This window comes from Cynoglossus semilaevis, chromosome 15 (assembly GCF_000523025.1).
Source record: "Cynoglossus semilaevis isolate Cse_v1.0 chromosome 15, Cse_v1.0, whole genome shotgun sequence".
Taxonomy (NCBI): Eukaryota; Metazoa; Chordata; class Actinopteri; order Pleuronectiformes; family Cynoglossidae; genus Cynoglossus; species Cynoglossus semilaevis.
The window spans coordinates 4,663,617-4,685,854 of NC_024321.1; the positions used below are offsets into that span (position 1 = coordinate 4,663,617).

Genomic DNA, 22,238 nt, shown 5'->3' on the forward strand with positions numbered 1-22,238 from the left:
TGAAACTCTTCACCACAAAATGTGGCATCGATACAAGTTGCGTGAAGCAGCATTTTTTTACAAGGCCACTTGTTGAAGGAAAACTTAAATTGAAAATGAAACCGGAGACAATTTTTCTTTTTCTTGTCTCTCTTTGGTTGTTAAGAGGAAGTATGTTTGCAGTGTGTCTTTGCAGGGTTTACAAGCTGTGCAGATACAAACAGATAACCAGGGGTCTAAACTGCCCCCCCAACCCCCCCATGGCAGATCTCATTGTAAATTCAACATCTGGATTAGCTTCGGGCAAATCAGATTTCCACTGCCACTGCTTAGTAACATCCAAGTTGTGCCTGCTTAAAAGAATGTGAAACAATGAGCTCTCCAACAGAGTTGCACAATAAAATGCTTTTGCCAAACTATGTTGCTGGAATGGCTTTAAGCAGACATCCATGTTTGTTGGAAACATGATTTTGTACAGAGTGCAGCTGGTCAGCTGTGGTTCCCTGCAGTTGACAATGTAGCAACATAACTTTCTGGATTCATCTTTCAACTATTCAACTGCTCTAAAAGATATTTGAGTGAATTAGTTATTAGACATTTGTGCTGTTGTACTTTTTTTAAATCAGATGTTATGTGATTTTATTTTATTTTTTTTTAGTGTCAAGGCGCCAAGTTGTCTGTCCAGAAAATTTTGGCCCTCTGACAAATATAGTTAGTGACCACTTCCTATAGACTGATAACATGTGGCTGGGCTTAGTCTGGTGGCAACACAAGACTAATCCAAATAAAATATCAGGTTCCTGAAATGAACTTTAACAGAGCAGTAACATTCTGGGTTGGGCCTTAAAAACTTCTGCAGTAACAATGTGGTCTTACAGAGTTAGAAGTACATGTTTTCTGTTTTCCTCTTTAACAGACGCTCGATCTGGATGTTCATTTAAATGAGCTCTGATAAGTATTGAGGGGGTGTTCATATAAAGGCACAGTGGGTTGGATGATTAGTACTTCAGCTTGGCAAGTTCCACATTTTATGATGTTTATCTGCGCTCTTTCTCTGAGGACCCAACATGATTTTCACCAGTCTACTTCTAGCTGCAACTCATTGCGTGCAGTATGCGTGACTAGTACTGTGACTAAACACTTTTCATACTTTAGTTTTATATGAACATTATGAGAAAGAATGTGTTTGTGTTTTCCATCTCTCACACTGGTTACGATCTGTTTGTGTTTCGCTGTTGGCCTAAAGTGGTAAAGAGTCAGCGAACCATTGATTGATAGAGGATTTCCAAATACTAGTAGTAGTAAGAAATATTATTTTATGAAAACTCACAAAAAAGCAAGTCACTTTATTAAATTGAACCACAGGCTCCAAGAAACTACATCTGTCTTTCAGTATTTTTCCATTCCTAACCATGCAGATAGAATCATGCAAAATAATTTACATTTCGCACTTGATAAATAACTAAATAATGTTTAGGAAAATAAGTTTATATATTTTTTTTCAAGTCCATGACCAAAAGTTTGTGCCATATATATACGTATATTTTTTTTTTTTCTTACATTTTGGGTAGCAACCATAAGTACTCTGCAGAGGTATTTCTAATTCTAAAATCACTTGTTGACTGTGAGAAAAACTTTGTTTACTCTGTTATATCTGGCAAATAAAGAGGGTGACAGCCCATACCCTGTGCTCAGTCTATTCATGGCTGCTGGATGGGGCCACATTAAAAGAAGCTTTGTTGCAAAGCAACAGGTTCTCAGAGGCAGAAAAATGTCAATTTTGCCTCAATGGCGGCCAGTTCTCTCTCATCCCCCAAATGCTCCCTCTGAGTAATGATGTTTTATTTACGCTGTCTCTTAAGAGCACAATCTAGCTGCAGTCCATAAACTGTAATTAACCGTTTACCCTTAAGCTTCAGGCTACAGATGGGCTGTCTAATGAATTTGCACATTCATCCATCTTCCCTAAGTCAACTTGTACTGAACTTCCCAAGTTGTTTTTCGACGTCCTACTATTACACTTCTCACGTGAAGCTCAGTTTGGTTGTGTTTTTTGACTCTTTAGACTCTTAGATCTGTGTCTTAGCTTAGCCTTGACTGAGCCACTTGGGGACAACTAGAATGTTGGGATATGCCAGACGTTCCCTTTATGTAAACCAGCCACAATGAGCTCAACACACAGACATCAACACTTTTGTTCATTGGTAGCACCTCCTGTGCAGAAAGTATGGCCACAGCTTCCTCAGGGTTAATGTGATTTGTCCAGTAGTAACTTACACTGATAAGGTGCTTACACCCTGCCATATGCTTGTGCTAGACTCTTCTCCGGTTTGAGAGGCTTAGAGCGTAAACAGTCTGGGATCTTTAGTGTGAAAAAGGAGGCAGCAGATGGTCATCAAGTTCAGTTTTGCCTTCGGGTCTGAAAACTCATCATTCCGGCTGCCAACTCAAGGGTTTAACTGCTTTTGTTGTACAAACACCATAGCTGTCATTCCCAGGATCTGCTGGGAATGTGTTTAATGAAATAGTAATGTTGTTTCTCAATTCAATTAAAGCACGGACAAATCCTGATGTTAGTCGAAGAGCTTTGAGTTCCCCATTGGTTGAAGTCACTCTACATGAGGAGATATGCACTGACGCCAGTGTCTTTTCCACTTGATCCCATAGTGTAATGGCTGCTGGTAGGATAAAAGCAGTTATCTAAATTCCATCAGACTGATGTCGTACCATGGAGAAAACAGCCAGTCTCAGAGACAGGGTTATCATGAGGACTTAGCTTGGACTTATTCTTTATGGTAACCATACTTTAGAGCTCAGTGACTCACAGCACAGCATTCTGGGGGCAAAAGTCATCCTCATGGAAACATGGTACCACACAGTATGGTCTCTGGGCCCAGGCTTCATTTTCTATATTATCAATAAGTGGAATTTGCGACACTAATTTTCACCTACAGCAGGGAAGCTATTTTACGAGAATCCTAATTTTTAACCGAATGTTTTGAAAACATCTCACACTGAGGTAAACAAAAGACAAAGTTGGGCTGTAATCACAGCGTTAAGCAGAAGTGGTTTGCTTTCCTTCCCCGGTGACCTCAGATTAACCTGTCTGAAATGGGATTATGTTTGTGTCACAATGTTCAGACAATGGGAGACAGTGGCTTGGTTATCTTATCAAATGGAAACGAGGAATTGCAGGTTCTGCAGAGAGAAACTAAATTCTCTTATGAGAACACAAATATAAAGCTGTAGTCATATGCAATGAGTTGCTCAATAATAATAATAATAATAATAATAATAATAATAATAATAATAATAATAATAATAATAATAATAATAATAATAATAATAATAATAATAATAATAATAATAATAATAATAATAATAATAATAATAATAATAATAATAATAATAATAATAATAATAATAATAATAATAATAATAATAATAATAATAATAATAATAATAATAATAATAATAATAGTAATAAAATAAAATAATGAGATGATAAAAAATAACAATAACTAGGGATACTGACTTCACTGCATTGATTTAAAATCACTAACAGACTTCTAACTTGAGCAAATAAAGAATCCTAACTGATGATCTCACACTCTGAACAAACATGATTGACATGATGCTGTGTTGTATTCTTAATTTACAGCAGAGATCCTCAACTTGCGGCATGTAGGCCAAATCCAGCACACCGAACTGTCCACTCCGGCCCACAGCTGAATTCTAAAATAAACGTCAAATAGTAATGTTATACAAAAAATGATTTTTATTTCGTTTTATTGAGTGTCCAGACCCAAAGGTGCCCAATTCTGGCCCTCCGACATGTATAGTTGGTGACCCTTGGTTACAGTCTAATATAATATAACATAATGGCAGTACCATCAGATATTACTGGAATCCAGAAAAAGCCAAAATAGTGTCAAAGTTTACAGGCCTGTGGCAGAAATGCAAGGAATAAAGCATCTGGGTGATGAGTTTTGCCAATGGAAAAAATTCCTTTCTAACCACAGAGCATGGTAGCCACCAGTCGGCAGCTGACTTCCTGCTGCAAATTTCCACCAGCTTTCTTTCCATAGCAACATGATGTCATGCGTTGTAGAGAAGAGTGTGCCAGACTGTGCATTTCCAGATTTAGGCATCACCCTTCTGTATTCGACTTGAGCCTCAGTACCCGAGGTGACACTCGCCTTGGCTGCATTTGTCTAAATCATCCACCCTGACACTCGTCAGCTGGCTTTGCCAGATTCCAACTAAAACTGCGTGGAGGAGATGATGGCATTTTTAAGCTCTCTCTGAGAGAAGGCATTCCTTTCTTGTTCAATCACTTCTTCCTAAAAAAAGAGTTGGATGTAAAAAGGTATTTGAAAAAAAGTCTGCTGGTATTGTTTGTCTTTTAATCACAGGTATGGCATTTCAGAGTTAATTTAGGAAAACGGAAACAGATGACATATTCTGCTGTGACGTCGACTCACTTTTTTTTTATCAGCTGTCTTTAAATCATCTCAAGAATGTCCGACTGTAACTTTAGCTATTTGTAACCGTTGTCATTTACCTACATTTGCATACTTGCCAAGATACAGATTTCCTCTAGGTCTAAATCTGTCTGGCCACACGGTGTAACAGGATAGATCTGAACTATTTACACTTTAGACAGCGGGGCGTTTGGTGGGGTGCAACAGCTGCCAGAGGTTATGCGATATGAGCGAGGAAGGCACGTCCCGGGGGCACACAGGAGCACTTGATGATGTGTGGTGTTACAGCGATGCACAGGAAGAAAAATGCTCAGATTGAATTCACTCCACCGGGGACAGCGGGGAGTTAAATACAGGTCAGAGTTGCACGGAGGAGGAGGATGGGTCATTGTGTTTGAGTGTAGTTTAAGTCCCTGCCGAAGGTGGAGGGAGCAGAAGAAGGTTAAAGTTTTTACTCTGTGCTTACTCAGGATTAACTGCTCTCACATTGTCTCAGGATGCAAAGGCATAGTAGGTCAAAGGTTGCACAATAGTGTGCCGGAGGATGTTGTCTGTTCTTCTGAAGTGGTAAACAGGTTATGATGTCACATCCTTTGCCAAAACTGGCACGCCTACACTGAGGCAAGATTCATGAACTCATGCACACACAAACTCATTTAACTACAATTCAGCCAGAATTGGACTTTTGAATTTAGTACCTGACAAAGAAGTAATTTTAAGAAAATGTATTTAAGAACTGAAAAACTGATGCTTGTGTGATTTTCTAAGCTTCAAAGTATGAGCATTTTAGAAGCCTTTTTTTTGCCTCTGTCTATCTCTATCAGTTGTAATGGTAACAAATCTCAATTTGTCAAAAACATTATTGTCATCCATTGCAGAACATTTCTGATCAACATCCTTTACCCCAGGGTGCTTACATGCTGGCAGCAGCCTTGGCACTGTGTCTGATGAAGGGACACCTTGCTGACTTGGTCAGTTCTATATTTAAGAAGATCCTCAGGAAGAGAAGGCTTCCAAACTTCCCTAATCTGTTGCCAGGGCACCTGTGCCTGAGTGATGACCCATGTCCATTCAGTCACCTGAACTCCACAGGCCAGCATGTGTGGGGATTAGAGAAGCCAGAGTCAAGTATGATGTTGATTAGGAAAATCCTGCTGACTACAGTTGTTTGGGGTTTTAGCTAGTGTATTGTGGTGCGATGATTACATAACAGCCAAGTGATGATACAGACTGTAGACTAATGCTACCTAATTACTCCCCTCGGTTTGTGTGTTCTACATGGATTGTGTTTCTACTCCTCTTTCGACCGAGACTGCAGATGATTGCCCCCCTCCATAAATCAGATCTATTTTTTTTTTTTTTCATATGCAGCTTTGTCTTAATTACAAATATTTGTAATGGTGGAAATACAGACCCACCCACAGTTGCAACATTTGCTATATTGGGTTGTAAACACACAATCCCCCAAAAACATCTTTGCAGAAGACGTGACTCATTTTGGCTATGAAGCACTAAAGATCAGTATCATCGGTTTTCCCGAGCTATTTGGGGGAATTCAAAAATTGTTTACTGTCATGTCTGTTTTTATAAGTAATTTGGCTTCTGGAATTCAGGTCTGTTTATTCTTGATGTAGCAGGCACTTCTGTTCTGACCAGAAAACCTTGATGCATGGATAGTCAAAGGTTGAATGTCTGTTTATTATCCCAGAGCCAGGCAGTGAAGTGATGTGACAGTAAACTCTCTCAAATTGCATTTTTTGTGAGCAATGCCCCCCACCCGCATGGGAGTAGCCACTGTGGTCTTTGGACCCCACAGCGTCACTGGAGTTTGTTGACTTTTGTAGGAAAATTTCTCTTTTTCGCTCTCTCCCTATGAAGAGGTCAGGGTGTAGTGTCAGCACATTACAGCAGGGGATTTTTCTTCTTGCCCAAGGACACTGCTCAAGGAGGCAGAACACTGTTTTGTTTTTCATTTTACCTATTTTACTGCCACTTATGTGAGTTTTATGCCTAATTGATGTAAATACACAGTCCTAGCTCAAAGAATTGTTAGGGTTAGAAAGTAAAAAATATCTTCTCGTGCCTGAACCACACCATAGAGCCTCTGTCTGTTTCCAAGTGTTTCCTGATGTAAATTTAATTTAATGTATATGTAAAAATATAAAAAATAGCTTTAATATCATGTGACCCACCGACTATCACCCAATGTCTAATTTTAATATGGTAGAATATGGCATGCTATTTTTGTATTTCATATTAAGGGCAAACCAAGGGTGAATGGTTTCTAGTATATTTCTCATTGACATACAGTGCATTAGACTATTTTAGCCTAAATGAAGTTCTATGAAGGAAAACAAGTTTCAACACATTGAGCCAATCACTTTGGAAATAAAAAAGTATCTCATGCTATTTAAGCACCAACTATCTGACATTGTATATGTTTTCAGTTTCATAAATCAATTTTCAGATTTCTTCAGATTCAGCGTCTCCACAGCTCTTCCCTTCAACTCTCAGCGTCCTCTCTTCTCAAAACCTCCATGTTTCTATTAAGATATTTTTATGCCCCAATCCAAATGTTATTGTTTTATATTTTATTAATCCACTCTGCCTGTGGAACACAAGTTCAAGGATCTAATGTTTTCTACAGCTGAGTTCTCAAAGACAGGATTATATCTGGGCGTAATTTTTTGTTATGCTTTATTGTAGCTGACACATTCACACCAAATCCTGAAGAGAGCTGTGGGAGGGAAAGACATGTTGGAGAAGGAAAAACTGTTTCACACACACTAGTTTATCCTCAATCCACACATGTTCTGGTGCTTTATAAAAACTATAAACGTGAGTAACTCCAAAAAAAGGCTCCAGGCTTTTGAAAGTGTCCCCAGATGTCACATACTGTGACTAAAGTTTCTGTTTGGAATATAGATCAGCCAATCCAGTGTGTCATTCAATGGAGGATTATGAAGCAGGCAGGCATCTGATTCACTCTTCCTCCTCAGGTTTTTCTGCATTGCGGCATGAATTCATCTGCTATTGATTCAAATGTTGTCCCCTGGGCTCCAGTGTGCCTGGTTTTGTCACTCTCACCAACGAGAAAGAGCCTTTTTTATGAAAATGGAAGATTCTGCAGAAAAGCTCTGCACCTTTAAATAGATGAAATCGTTGCGTGATTAAGACTGCAGGAAGGACGTCTGAAAGATTTGGTTTCAGGGATATTTGAGCCCTTTTGATGTGCTCTAAGCTAATGCATGTTGATGCAGCCAACAGAAAAACCTAATTCACTGTCCGAAGACATTTGCTCAAGGGAAATCGTGAGTGCACTTCAACAGGACATTGAATTGGTTTAGACTGGAGGCCACTGCAAATGACAGGTCGTGTCCAATTTTTCTCTTAGTGACCTAATGCCAAAATTGGGGTCCTAATGCTGTTCACATGTTACTGTGTTGCCGGAACCAACTATTGGTGGTGCAGAAATTAGCCTTTTTATTTTATAAGAGGAAGAATTTTTCAGGTATAGGTTTGTCATGTGAAAGTGTAATAAATTACATCTGTCCTGGCGACAGAGGCAATTTTTTCTTAATTAACTATTTAGTCTTGTCTGTGTTGAAAAAACGCTCACACTGTACCTTACACATCAGGACGTCATACAGTCACTGTACACTGCCAATTTGATTTAATATCAATTCATGTGAAGTTCTTAATGTTTAACAGTCATGGGACTGCTGTGGGTCCCTTTCAGACTTTAGCCTAGTTACGTTCAAGCTAAGTACACTTTCCTTTGACCTCTATATTCGCTACAATTGTAGACTAGAGTGCTGTAGGGTTGAAAATGAACTCAGGACTGACCCAGTGGATGGACTGATACACAGATGTGCCAAACAGGAGGCAATATGGGAAAATCTGGGCAGTGACATTTGAAATGGACAACAACATTTACATTCTTAAAGGGAGCATGAACTGTGCCACGCTACCAGGCTACACAAGTCAAAATAAACTTGCTGTGGACAGAATTGTGCCTTTGTCTGAAGGAAAGGGCCTTGTGTTATGTAAGTTATGTCTTATGTGATGGAATGAGTTGATGACCAACATAAAGAAAAGGAAAGCATCTATCAGTCATTGTAATGGTAGATGGATTTAAAAGGATTAAATCAATTTTCCTTTTCCAGGATCTCCTCCACTGAGCGGAACAGGGACTGTGACTGTTCTGGTAGACGATGAGAACGACAACACCCCCGTCTTCAGCTCCTCCACATTCTACACCACCATCGCGGAGGATGCACCCACAGGGACAGACGTGCTGCTCGTCAACAGCTCGGATGCAGATGTGGGCATGAACGGCGTCATAAGGTACTGACGTAAATACTGCTGCATAACTGGGCTTCATTTACGCCCTCTGTGCTCATTAATTATTGTGTTTTCGGTGGAAATGCTACAAGTTATGGTTAGTCCAAATGTCTGCTCCGACTCTTCTGACCCAGTTATGTGGGATTTTCATACATATATTATCTTCTGAGCGGCTTGTTTTCATGCTTTAATTAGAGAGTGCAGAGGAGGCTGCGGCGACACACAACAAATGTTACTGTTTACATCCATGTATATTTGCATGCTCTTCAGACCACTTTAAAGTGTCAAAAGACCAGTATCAAAGACAGGTCTTGCTTTGTTCATTTAGTTATTGAGACCCTGCACATAATAAAAAATGATTCATAAAGTGGCTCCCAAATGAAAAGAACTGTCAATGGTTACCATTACACAACTGTGTAAAAACATAAATGCAACATAAGTAACTTTAAACTTAACAAAGGAACTTGCACTTGTTATTTACAATTGAAAAATGCTCATTATAAGATATCTGTAAGAGTAAATACTTAGATATTGACCTATTAAGTATTTTCTGAACAATTCAGTGGACATCTGTGTCTTCTGGTGCAGATTTAGTCACCAACAGGATTCATTGGCTCAGTACTACTTTCGTTGGATCCCCTGGTGTGAGAATACCCTTTCAGGACTATACAGAGTCTTTGGCTCATATTGGGCCTTTAGAGAAATGCTTCACTTTATCAAGCGCTTTGTGAAATCTCTGGCTGATGTGGCCATTGATGACAGGAGTTGAGGAGAGGGGTGGGGGGGAGCGTGGAGTTGTAGTCAACACCCGTAGTTATTGTTTGGGCTGCTTATTCTCAGGCCAGAACAACAGTGTTTTTCACACTACCGGCCCCCCTCCACGGGGGAGCTTGTACAAGCTTCTGGTCGGTCTCTGTCATGCTGCAAGCTGACTCAAGTGTGACCCAGCCTCTCTCCTGTGTAACCCCTCTGGGGGATGGGGTTCCACGGTGTGATCCAGTTTCCCAAAACATAGTAATGAGGATGGTAATTGTCCATGACACCAGGAGTTTTGCCCATCAGGGGTTTCTGGTGATTTAAGGTATTTTAATAGAGACCAGAACAGGTTACCATTAGATTTTATTTTGATTCTTTCCAAACTTTTGTTATGTTAAATCCTGGAAGTCTGTTGATGTACATCAACAGTTATTTTAGACATTTTTTAAATTAAATTATTCATCAACATTTTTTCTTTGCTTCACCATCTCTGCCCTATTTTTGTTAAAGTGTACACTATTTGTATGTATAGTTCTTTTAATGTGGTCTGTCTCCAGGTGAATGTGAACTTCAAAGTGACAGGAAAAGTTTGTTGGTTTAATATACTAATGTAAAACTCCCATGTTTTCTTTAAATCCTTATGAGTTTCATGATCTGCTATATTGTAAAATTCCAAGGAGTGGGATTAATTGAAAAAAGATCTCTGTTGCTCTTCAGCATCAGCACCAGCAGTGAGAGCCGCAGGGACTCCCACTGTGCAGCTAAGCAGAAAACAGTGGCTGCATTTGATAGAATGTATGCCTCAGTCAGTTTACTGGATTTGATGTCACTCCAGCACAATGTGGTGACCATTATTGGGCATTCTCCTGCAGGTTTTGTCGTCAAATACGTTTTAGTCAAGGTTGAAACAGTGCCCTCTATAGAGCACATTTCGACAAGACAGGAAGATAAGTGCAGTATCTTTTATCAGCATGATGGCATGGACAATAAACAGCTATAAAATATTCTGAAAAAAATACAGTTTGTGAAAATTAATTAGTAAGGACAACAACATTTGACACAGATGCAAATCTAACTAAATATAATTGAAATAAAAGACAACTGATTTTCTTTTGGATAAATTGTCTGTTTTTCAAGAGTTGTTTTTTTCATTTAAAACTAAATCCTGAATGAAATTAGGTATGTGATGGTTTAGAAATATTTACTTTGAAAGTGTTAGTTAAAAGGAGCATTGGAATTTTAATTAATTCAGTTCTTTCAATGGCAGTCTCCTCTTTTTCTCCTCTTACAGCTACAGCCTATCAGGAGGACACAGCCAGTTCTCTATCAACCCAGCCACAGGACAGATTATCACTAGCTCTCTACTGGACCGAGAGGACAGGGCTAATTACCAACTGCTGGTCGTGGCCACTGACGGAGGGCAGCCCGAGGGCTTGTCCAGCTCGACCACGGTGTCAGTGACGGTTTCAGACATCAATGACAACCCTCCACGCTTCCACCACCATCCTTATGTCACTCACATTCCTGCCTCCACTGCTGCTGGTCAGTGCAAAAGTTACTCACATTTTCTCAGCATTTTTCTTAGCTTTTATTTGTTTTTTTGCTGCATTTAAGCCATTTGTTAGTACTTTGATTGTTGGTAAACCAACCTCATTAAAGTAGTAATTAATCATTTTTTGACTCAACCATTTTGCTCTAGTTTTTAATTAAATCAACAAACTTTGTGAATTTATCTAAACTATCTAAGCAACTTTTTAATGAGATAAGATAAAAAAGTTATACTTTTTATATCGTAAGAATCTGGATCCTAAACAATATTTAATTTTTTCTGATTTCTTTAAAAGAATTTTTGGACTCAACACAGTACACACTGTTAAAGTAGAAAATGTTTGTTAGTGATCATATCTGCTTACACGTGTTAATGTAGGTTTATTTTTTTACAAATTAAGCCATAACATCAACTTCTCTTTATTTGTTTTCAGGGTCCTTGGTCTTTGCTGTCACTGTCACTGATGAGGACTCAGGCTCCAATGCACAGTTGCACTATTCCCTTATGGGCCGAAACTCAGAAAAATTCAAGATAGACCCAGTCAGAGGGGCCATTACTGCCAATGAAAAGCTGACAGGAACTTCAGAGGTGACCCTCACAGTTCGAGTGAAGGATGGTGGAGCTAATCCCAAAACAGATACAACCACTGTGACTGTCCGCTTTGTTACTGGAGGGAACTTCCCTGTCATCAAGGTGAAGGAACGTGTGTTCACGTTCCCTGAGAACCAGCCGACCAATCACATAGTTACCTCAGTGGGTGGGTCTTCCATGAGAGGTGGCTCCCTGTCATATTACATCGCCAGTGGAAACCTGGATAATGCTTTTCACATTGACCAGCTATCTGGGGAACTGTCCATCAGACACTCTTTGGATTATGAGCAGATCCAGAAGTATGTTCTCTGGGTTGAGGCTAGAGATCAGGGTTTCCCACCTTATTCCTCTTATGAAAAAGTGGAAATCAATGTGCTGGATGTAAATGACAATCACCCTGTGTTTGATAAGGATCCCTTCCATGCTGAAATACTGGAAAACGTTTCACCTCAGAGAGTGTTAATTGTCTCTGCTCTTGATCTAGACAGCGGGCCTAATGGCCAGCTGGAATATGCCATCATTGACGGCAACAAGGAAAACAGCTTCAGCATCACTCGAGCAACTGGTGAAATTAGAACCACCAGGCCTCTTGATCGGGAGAAAGTGGCTCAGTATTCTTTGAAGGTAAAAGCTACAGATCGGGGGTTGCCTCCTAAAAGCACAGCTGTCAAAGTGGTAATCACTGTCTTGGACGTAAATGACAATGCTCCAAAGTTCTCCAAAATCTTCAGTGCTGCAGTGGCTGAAAATGCCCCCGTGGGTTACGTTGTAACCAGGGTCACCACCACAGATGAAGATGCTGGTTCAAATGCCATTAGCAGATATTCAATCACAGATACCAGCCTTCCATTCAACATTAATCCAAGCTCTGGAGACATTACCATAAGCAGGCCACTCAATAGAGAAGACACTGATCATTACATTGTTAAAGTGTCTGCCCATGACTCTGGTTGGACTGTAAGCACGGATGTTACCATATTCATAACAGATATTAATGATAATGCACCTCGATTTAGTCGCCCGTCTTACTACCTGGACTACCCCGAGCTCACAGAGGTGGGCTCTCTTGTTACTCAAGTGTACGCCACAGATTCTGACGAAGGTATTAATGGCAAAATTTTCTATTTCATTCGGTCCCAGTCAGAATTTTTCCGAATAAATGCAACAACTGGTGAGATATTTGTAAAGCAGCTGTTAAAATACCAGAATTCAAGTGCAAGTAGCATAAACATAAATCGCCACAGCTTCATCGTAACAGCCTCAGATCGGGCGGTCAAACCTTTGATGAGTGAGACTACAGTAATTGTGAACATTGTGGACAGTAATGACAATCCACCTGTGTTCAGCTCCCTAAGCTACTTCACTCCTGTCACTAAGAGCGTTAAAGTTGGCACAAGACTGATAAGAGTTGATGCTCAGGACAAAAAGGACTTTGGCCTCAATTCTGAGGTGGAATACATGATAACAGGTGGAAACAGCTCTAGCAAATTCAAACTAGATAAGACCAGTGGATGGGTTACTGTTGCCACCTCTTTGGTGTCAGATATGAAGAAGATTTTCCTCATGGACATCACAGCCAGTGATAAGGGTAACCCTCCTTTGTCAGCACAGACATCAGTGAGAATTGCAGTCACGGAGGAAAATCATCACACACCAGAGTTTTCACAGAGCCACATCTCAGCCACTGTACCTGAAAGTCTTACTGTGGGAACGGCGATAAGGACACTGTCAGCTAGAGACAAGGACAAAGAAACGAATGGTGTCATAACTTATAATATCACATCAGGCAATGACAAAGGTTTGTTCACGCTCAACAGTAAAACTGGAGTGTTGTCTTTAGCTCAGCCTCTAGATTTTGAGGAGAATCAGCAGCACGAGCTCAGAGTCTCAGCCACAGACGGAGGCTGGATTGCAAAAACAAGTTACGTGTCTGTGACCGTACATGTGACTGATGTGAATGACAACCCTCCTGTGTTTGACCCCGATGAGTACTTCCCTACTGTGCAGGAGAATGTTCCTAGTGGCACAACTGTGGTTAAAATGGACGCCACTGACCGAGATTCAGGAGCTAATGCTGTCATGGCCTATGTTATCCAATCATCAGACAGTGACCTCTTTGTTATTGACCCAAACTCTGGCACCATCACCACCCAGGGCTTCTTGGATTACGAGGCTAAGCAGGTCTACCATTTAACAGTGAAGGCCTTCAATGTCCCAGACGAGGAGCGCTGCAGCTTCGCCAATGTCAACATTCAACTAAAGGGAGCCAATGAATATGTACCCCGCTTTGTCTCCAAACAGTACTACTTTGAAATCTCTGAAGCTGCTCCAAAAGGCACAGTGGTCGGAGAAGTGTTTGCCAGCGATCGAGACCAAGGAGATGATGGAGTGGTTCACTACCTCATTTTTGGGAAGAGCAGGAAAAAAGGCTTTGGCATTAATAAGAGGACAGGTCAGATTTATGTCACAGGTACTCTAGATCGTGAGAAAGAAGAAAAGATATCATTAAAGGTGTTAGCCAAGAATGCAGGCAGCATCAGGGGAGCAGATATTGATGAAGTTTTTGTGAATATCACCATTCTTGATGCTAATGACCCACCTGTTTTTACACAAGAACTGTATGATGTGCAGGTTAGTGAAGGTCTCTCACCAGGAGGTCTGGTAACCTTTGTGAGCGCTGAGGACTCAGACTCTGTTCCAAGTTGGAGCAGATTTACTTACTCCATTTCTCCGGAGTTCGATAAAAATGTTTTTACTATCAACCCTAAAACGGGCCAAGTGTCTGTGGCTGCAGAGCTGGACAGAGAAACGACTCCTGTTTATAATCTAACCATTCTAGCCGTGGATACTGGCACACCTCCTGCAACAGGAAGTACCACAGTTATTGTGAATCTGGAAGATATCAATGATAATGGTCCAACTTTGACAAAAACGTATGCTGAAGTAATGGAGAACCAGAGAGCTGGCACTGGAGTGACAATGTTAACAGCTTCTGACCCAGATTTACCTCCCAACCAAGGCCCTTTCCTATACAGTCTCCTCAGTTCTGGCTCTGCCAACAGCTATTTCAGCTTAAGTCCAGCTGGAGTTTTAACTACGAGCAGAGAGATAGACAGAGAACAAATAAGTGACTTCTACCTCTCTGTTATGATTAAGGATTCCGGTTTGCCTCAAATGTCTTCCACAGGAACGGTCCGCATCAAAATAAATGACCAGAATGACAATCCTTCTGAGCCAAGATCCATGGAAATATTTGTCCACTACTTTGGGAACATGTTTCCTGGTGGTTCCCTGGGTGATGTCAAACCCAGAGACCCAGACATTCAGGATAGGTTTCACTGCTCCCTTATTCCACCATCCTCTGGTCTGTTCAGTATCCCAACTGGAACCTGCAATCTCAACGCTAAATCCCGTTCAACAGATGGAACTTTTGAACTAACTATTCGCAGTAGTGATGGTGTCCATGGATCAGTCAGTAATACGGCCAGGGTCGTCTTCATGGGCTTCACCAATGCTACAGTGGACAACAGCATACTCATTCGACTCCACACCCAAGGAGTCAGAGACTTCCTTATGAACCACTACCTCAGCTTTTTACGCATTTCCCATTCCCAGCTAGCAGGACTGGGAACAGGGGTGCTCCTGTACGGAGCATTTGAGCTTAACAATCAGACTTTCCTGATGGCAGCTGTTAAACGAGGCCATGGACAATATGTGAACCCCAGTGGTGTAGCCACATTCTTTCAAAGTATCAAAGACATTTTATATAGGCAGAGTGGGGTGCAAATAGACGCCGTGGACCATGATCCTTGCACACACAACCCTTGCCAGAACGGAGGCAGCTGCAAACGGCGTCTCAGTGTCGGGCCTGATATGAAGACAGAAGAAAGTGTCCCAGTGATCCTTGTTTCTAACAACCCCCTGCAGCCCTACGCCTGCAGCTGCAGACCAGGCTACACGGGAGCTCTGTGTGAGACAGACGTTGACGAGTGCCAGCCATCACCCTGCCACAATGGTGGCACCTGTCACAATTTGGTGGGTGGTTTCTCATGCACCTGTCCTGAAGGTTTCACGGGCATGGCCTGTGAGAGAGATATCAACGAATGTTTGTCCAATCCCTGCAAAAATGGAGCAATGTGCCAGAACTTCCCTGGAGGTTTCAACTGCTTGTGCAAGTCAGGCTTTGCAGGTAAAGTACACACAACATGTCATTTTTGACCACAGAACCAAATAAAGACATAACACTTTAGCGCCAAGAAAAATATTTGTTTCTAAATAAGTCCAGGAGAGGAGGTCTTGTATGAATAGTATACTACAATAAGTCTTGCAAAAACTTTAATTTACAGATTAACAGGGGGCATACGCTGTGCTAGGGATAGCAGCATGTCATGTTTGCTTTAATAAGAAAGCATACAGAGCTAACCACAGTTGGGACTTGAGTATAGACTCCACACAGGTTTCAACCAGTATCACATTTCTCTTTGTCCCCTCATGTGCATGCAGCTCTGACCACACACGGATGATCTTCTAATCCATCTGTGTATAAAGGGGTTGCTTAATCAAAGCTATTTGGCTGTTGAGTTGGAGTTGTATGACAAATGAGTGCCTTTATAAAAGATCCAATCAGGCTTTTCATTTTGGAAATGTAATGAGTGCTCTGCATTATTACCCCTGATAAAAGTGGGAGCGGATTTTTAAGTGGAATTACTTAGAAGGATAATTTAAACCCTGTGCAATGTCCAGGTGCTGACTGCAGCATCTGAAAGACATTTCCAAAGCAGGCGATTTATCCCCAGTCAAGTCATTACTGTCCCTTTTTATTATGACCATAAAAAATGACCAGCGATCTTGGGTTTTCATCAAGATGAACGGCCCTCGCTGCAGAAGTGCACCTATTGACTTACAGTAGTTTGCATGGCCCTGCCATGAACTCTCAACTTCCTGTTTTCCCTGCCGGGTTTTTGGCAGTGGGGTCTCTCTCTCTCTCTTAAGAAACTTGTCTCAGGATTTGCAGCGTGAAAACACGTAGATTTATTGTTTCATCAGTCTTATGGCTTTGCACCATACCCTGCAGTTTGTGTTAAACCTCAACCTGTGAGTTTCATTGTTTTTCTTGATTTCATGTGATCACATGCACATTTCTTTTGTGATTTTTGTTTCATTCAAATACCCACTTATTTTATGTATGTCTAATTGCACTGCAAAAAATATGGATATTGATTTTACAACATCTTTCAAATTATGATTAATCTTACTTGGAAGAATCTTTTTCCAGTTGTCCAGACAATTTCCTTATTACAGAGTCAAGATGTTGTTTTGGTTCGAATGATGTCATCATTTGAAAAGTTTTCCACAGTAAAACAGCACCTAGATTTTTGAGAAAGAAAATCTCAGAATAAAAAGAAATTTAACTATAGACTTTAAATAATATATTTGGCCGTTGATTTGAGATAAATCCAATATTTTTAGTTTTTTGCAGTGCACTCCACTGTCATGCAGGCCTTTCACGTGATTAAAGGCCTGCATGGATTTCTCCTGCAGGAGAAGTGAACTGTTTTCCTCTTGGGACTCTTTTTTTTGTCTACCACCACATTCATTTTAATTTGTGTTGTTCTGTGAACCCAGGCAAAACGTGTGATTCCATCATCAATCACTGTGAATGTAACCCTTGTTTTAACGGTGGGTCCTGTCAGAACCGCGTGGATGGATATTACTGTCATTGTCCATTTGGTAAGTAATGGTAGGAAACTTTTAAGGGTTATTAGTGAGCTTTGTCAGATTGAAAAACAAGACGGACAATTTCACATGAGATACCTCCCCGAAGAAAAGAAATGTTACCTATGATTTCCTAAGCAAATGTGGACGATTCATTTAGACTTTCCATCTCCCATGTTCTGTAGCTTTGGCTGTCTTCAGCCACCCCCCCCCCCCCCCAGTTTGGGCTAGGTTTAAATGATCTGTGATGTATCATTTGTCACAAAATACACGCAGCTGATAATGTAGCTGAGTAATGATTCAATTTTATCTGCAGATATTTTTATCTCAGCGGCACCGTGAATCATTCATCGCTTCCTCTCTGATCCCTCCTCTGGTCTGTTTATGTCCTCAGGGGTTTTCGGCAAACACTGTGAACTGAACAGCTACGGCTTTGAGGAGCTCTCCTACATGGAGTTTCCGTCTCTGGATCCCAACAATAATTACATATATATTAAGTTTGCTACACTGCAGAGCAATGCACTGCTTATGTACAACCACGATAACCAGACCGGAGACAAGGCGGAGTTCCTGGCTCTGGAGATCTTCGAGGGACGGATGCGATTCTCATTTAACCTCGGGAGTGGAACTTACAAACTCATGACTATGATAAGAGTCTCAGATGGGCAGTTCCACACAGTCATCGCCAGGAGAGCTGGGATGGTAAGAATGTCTCTTTTTTATAGTTCAAAGTAACTCACGTCTTAAAGGTGTATAGTGTTTATATCTTGGGCTTTTAAACCAGACAGCTCTATCCAGATTTGGCCTTATATTCTTTTTTGCACCATCAGATTATAATTAAACTCCCCCAAACCATAGCTTATGGTTTCCAAGGTTTGTAATTATATTTTATTGCCCGTTGTGATGTACAATAAGAGGATCCAAAATGGCTCTGAAGGTTAAATTTCTGTCTCCTATAGTCTGAATGAAAGGCTTCTTCCTGCCAGAAGTGCAGTGGCAAGAGAAGAGGGAAAAAACCCAAGCAGGCCCTGTCAGACCTTTCATAATATAAGTCTCCTGCTGGACTTCCAATCTGTCATTTCTCACCATGTGCCGGGAGTTACATAGGAAGCTGGTAAAATCGTTAAATTGTCAGTTTTGAAACGGTGCAGAGTGACAGGAAGGAAAGGAATATGGCAGACACCTAGAGCCACAAATCCATGAGTATACAGTGCCCTGTGAATAATACACAGAGGTGGTCATGTTAGGACTCTTGAAGAATGAGAGACAAAAGTGTGAGTGTCATGCCTAAAGTGGTGACTCCCTCAGGAAGTGTAAAGTGAACCCAATAGCAATGTTTTATCCTTTAGAGAGACTGTATGGGAAGTTTCGGTAGTCGGACCAGGAGTCTGTGTTAAACCAAAGTCAAGATCAGAGAAAAGGCACAGCGTAAGGTCTCATGATCAAGAAAGAAGGATCCAAATAATCAGAAGAAGCGGAAAGTTCACTGATATCATTGCCATTCCAATTTATCACCATTACCAGCCTAATTACTTTAGTTCAACTCCGCATTAAATATAATGGTTCTGTTGGCCAGTGTACGAGGAGTTTAAATTTGATTAAGTATAAACTAAACAGTTTCCATGATGATTTCACTACACACAAGGAGAAAGGTTTAACATAGTCAAAACACTGGTGTCAAGATTCAAACACACTTAATGGACATTTGTCCAGTGTCCCAGACCAATCCTTATGTCATCAGGATTTTGGTTTTCCCCTAAAGGGAACTTTTTCCATAGTCATATTTTTATTGATATAACTGACCCATGTTTCCAACACGTCTCTTCTCTTTCCTTATGAGACCTTTTTTTTTGCATTTCTGGCATATATATATTTCAAGTACACATTTTGACACATTTATAATATTCCCTTAAATTATCTTAATTTAGTATTCAGTGGGGAAAAAAAGTGCCTTTTTGATAAGGCACCTTCCCATTTTTGGAGTCGTGTGGTTTTGTCACTAGTTAACCTGTCCATAACCAGTAAGGGAAAATAAAAGCAGAGGGCAGCACTGCTGCAGTTGAATAATCTATAATCTATCATGAATAATCTGTCATACTCAACTACAATTTGTTTTGGATTATTCAATGCTGTCAGCTCTTGCTACTTTGGCACCCTCCATCACACTCTTTTTTTACAGCATCGCCCTCTCCAGTATTTGGCATTCTAGGCACCAGCTATTTGCCAAAGCTCTGAGTAAATTCCTGCATATTTTGCAATGTACAAACCTATTTTTCCCCTGGATTTTTAATGACAACAATATTTTCTCATTGGACTCGCCCTTCTGCCTAAACTATGTCCACCTTATTTGTCAGTGAAACAAGCATGAAATGAATGTTTAACAACAGCTACTCAGCGCCTGCACCACAACACAGTAAAGACTACGGTTCTTCCATTGTCTTTAGTCACGGCCAAAACAATATTCTCCAGAAGTCGTGTTCGACAAACACACACACACACAGTCAGCATTTATTCTTGTAACAGTCAACATTAATCCATGGGGCTTTTTTTGGAGAAGAATTGTTTTCATGTCCTCTGCAGTACAAGACACTTGACATTGAAGCTAACATTTATAGGATATGGCTGCCATGGCTTTGATCAGAGCACAAAACATTAATGCAATGTGCATGTGGTTCTGGCGTCCTGCTCAGTGCTTTCAGAACAAGTCAAGAATGCTTTTAAAAAAGGAATGGATCCTCCCTATTGTTGTTTTGGTTGTGTTTCTAATGCCGTGGTTCCAGGTAAGTGTGTGTACTCAGTGGGGTCTTATTCTCCTGAATGATTTATTGTAAGGCCAGTGTGATCTGTGTTTATTTAAGATCCAGCAGAGGTGGAGCATAATTGCCCCGGTTTTTCAACACTTTCACACACTTTTCCGGACATTTTCCTCACCAGCCCATTTCTTTTCTTCCTCATAAGGTCATTCCCTCTCAGGGCACACAAAGAGAGAGGCAGAGAAAGAGAGAGCGAGAGGAAAGGGGAGGGAGAGAGAGGGAGAGAGAGACAGAGAGAGAAACATCTGGGCAAAAGATTTAGTGCCATTAACGGGAAAAAGGAAATGTTTGCAGTAATCTATGTCATTTTTATGCCACTCTCCCATTGACTGCAGTAAGGGACTGATGAAATATAATTGGCCCACATGCCATGTGGTGGACAAAACTCACTTGTACCATTGAACAAGACTTAGTTGCACAAATGAATGGGTGGAACCAGAAACTCTGCAGTGAATGTGGTGCCCACAAGATATTTGGGGTGACACACCAAGAGATCTGTACTGAACAGAGTTCTATTAGGGGCCAGGAATTAGATTCGCAATAATAGACCAAGGGTTAGGGTTAGAACATTCTCAGATTGACTTTTCCCCTTCAGTTAAAAAGCTCAGTGTGCACATGTGTTAATGAATGACACAGTCCACATTGTTCTGCTGTGTTAGTCACTGTGTTAGTTCAACACATACTTTTCACTTTTTCAAGCATTGTTTTGATGTTTTGATCAAAGAAAATGAAAAGAAAAAGATACAGCATGACTATTATTTTTCATATTTATCAAATATATTATCTAAGAGGCTATTTTCAACCTAAATTTGAATTAAATTGGTTCTTTTGTTATTTCATTATATATCTACAGTATATATAGTAGATGTTTCCCTCTGTAGCACAACTAAATAAATACTCCAAATTCAATCAATTGGACCTGCCCCCCCAAAATGAGTTTCTGTCCTCCAAAGTCGCCCACTTTTAGAACCATTGCATCTCATAATTAAATTGAAGCCAGTACAGCTAGTCAGCCAAACTTATTTTTCATGTGTTTCTTTCTATCCTCCAGGCTGCATCCCTCACTGTAGACCTGTGTGGCGATGACCAAGAACCAGGCTATTGTGCTGTGAGCAACGTGGCAGTACACACTGACTGGTAAGGGAATGAAACAAGCACACACATAGTTGGTTTTGGATTTAAATGTCTTGGATTTTCTTTTTTTTTTTCAAACATGAAAAAAACCGAATGGAAAATATCACCAAATCTTTGAGAACACAGTTTGGATTTTTTTTTGGGTTTTGCCACATAGTTCCAGTTGCTGCTGAAAAGTACAATAACATCAGTGGAATTTAAATAGTTAGACAATACAATATAGTAGACAATGTGCAGCAGAGCTTTATTACTTCTCTTCTCTCGACCTGTTGCATGTCACCAGCTGGACGCCGACAGGGTCTGACAGCTTAAACCAAACAGTGTTTTTTCTCCTGGTTTGGGAACCAGTTCATGATGGCAACATTCAACAGGAGTTGAGTCATCCGAGATGGAAATTTTCTCTGAACTCAAAAATGCTTGAGAAAACAATTATTGTGATGAATTCCCTCCAGGTTTATTCCTCAGTCCTCCCCCCTTTACAGTCTTTTTATTCTTTTATTTCTTTAGTCCATTGAGAAGGAAGGACAGAACCTGAGACCTGGTCAAAGTGAATGTTCTGTGACTTTTTTTTCTCTTTTTGTGAATTATGAGTAAGAGAATTTTTATAGGGAAGTTTTGCACACATTTCCAATGATTGTGTAGGAAAAATGATTATCAGCTGCAAATATACATGTAATGTATGATGTAGATCTGTAGTTTAAAACCTGTACTGTCACCAACATGTGAGCCAGGTGCTTGTCTGTGCAGCCATAAAGAAAGACTGATTGATTCAGCAGACAAGGATGGACCAGAAAGATCTGCAGCAGATCTGCTCTCTTATTGTCCTGAGGCCATGTTGCTGTGAAACTCACTGAGCCACAGTGTTTCTCTGTA

The 22,238-nt window shown here is 40.5% G+C and overlaps 1 protein-coding gene across 1 annotated transcript in view; it reads left to right on the forward strand.

Moving 5' to 3' along the window:
• Nucleotides 1-22,238, forward strand: part of fat4 (FAT atypical cadherin 4) — a 94,233-nt gene that overhangs the window by 62,809 nt on the left and 9,186 nt on the right. Inside the window, exons 7-12 of the mRNA XM_008326593.3 lie at nucleotides 8,630-8,810; nucleotides 10,855-11,105; nucleotides 11,546-15,892; nucleotides 17,329-17,433; nucleotides 17,813-18,120; nucleotides 21,283-21,368. Coding sequence (XP_008324815.1) covers nucleotides 8,630-8,810; nucleotides 10,855-11,105; nucleotides 11,546-15,892; nucleotides 17,329-17,433; nucleotides 17,813-18,120; nucleotides 21,283-21,368 — 5,278 coding nt within the window. The remainder of the gene's footprint in view (nucleotides 1-8,629; nucleotides 8,811-10,854; nucleotides 11,106-11,545; nucleotides 15,893-17,328; nucleotides 17,434-17,812; nucleotides 18,121-21,282; nucleotides 21,369-22,238) is intronic.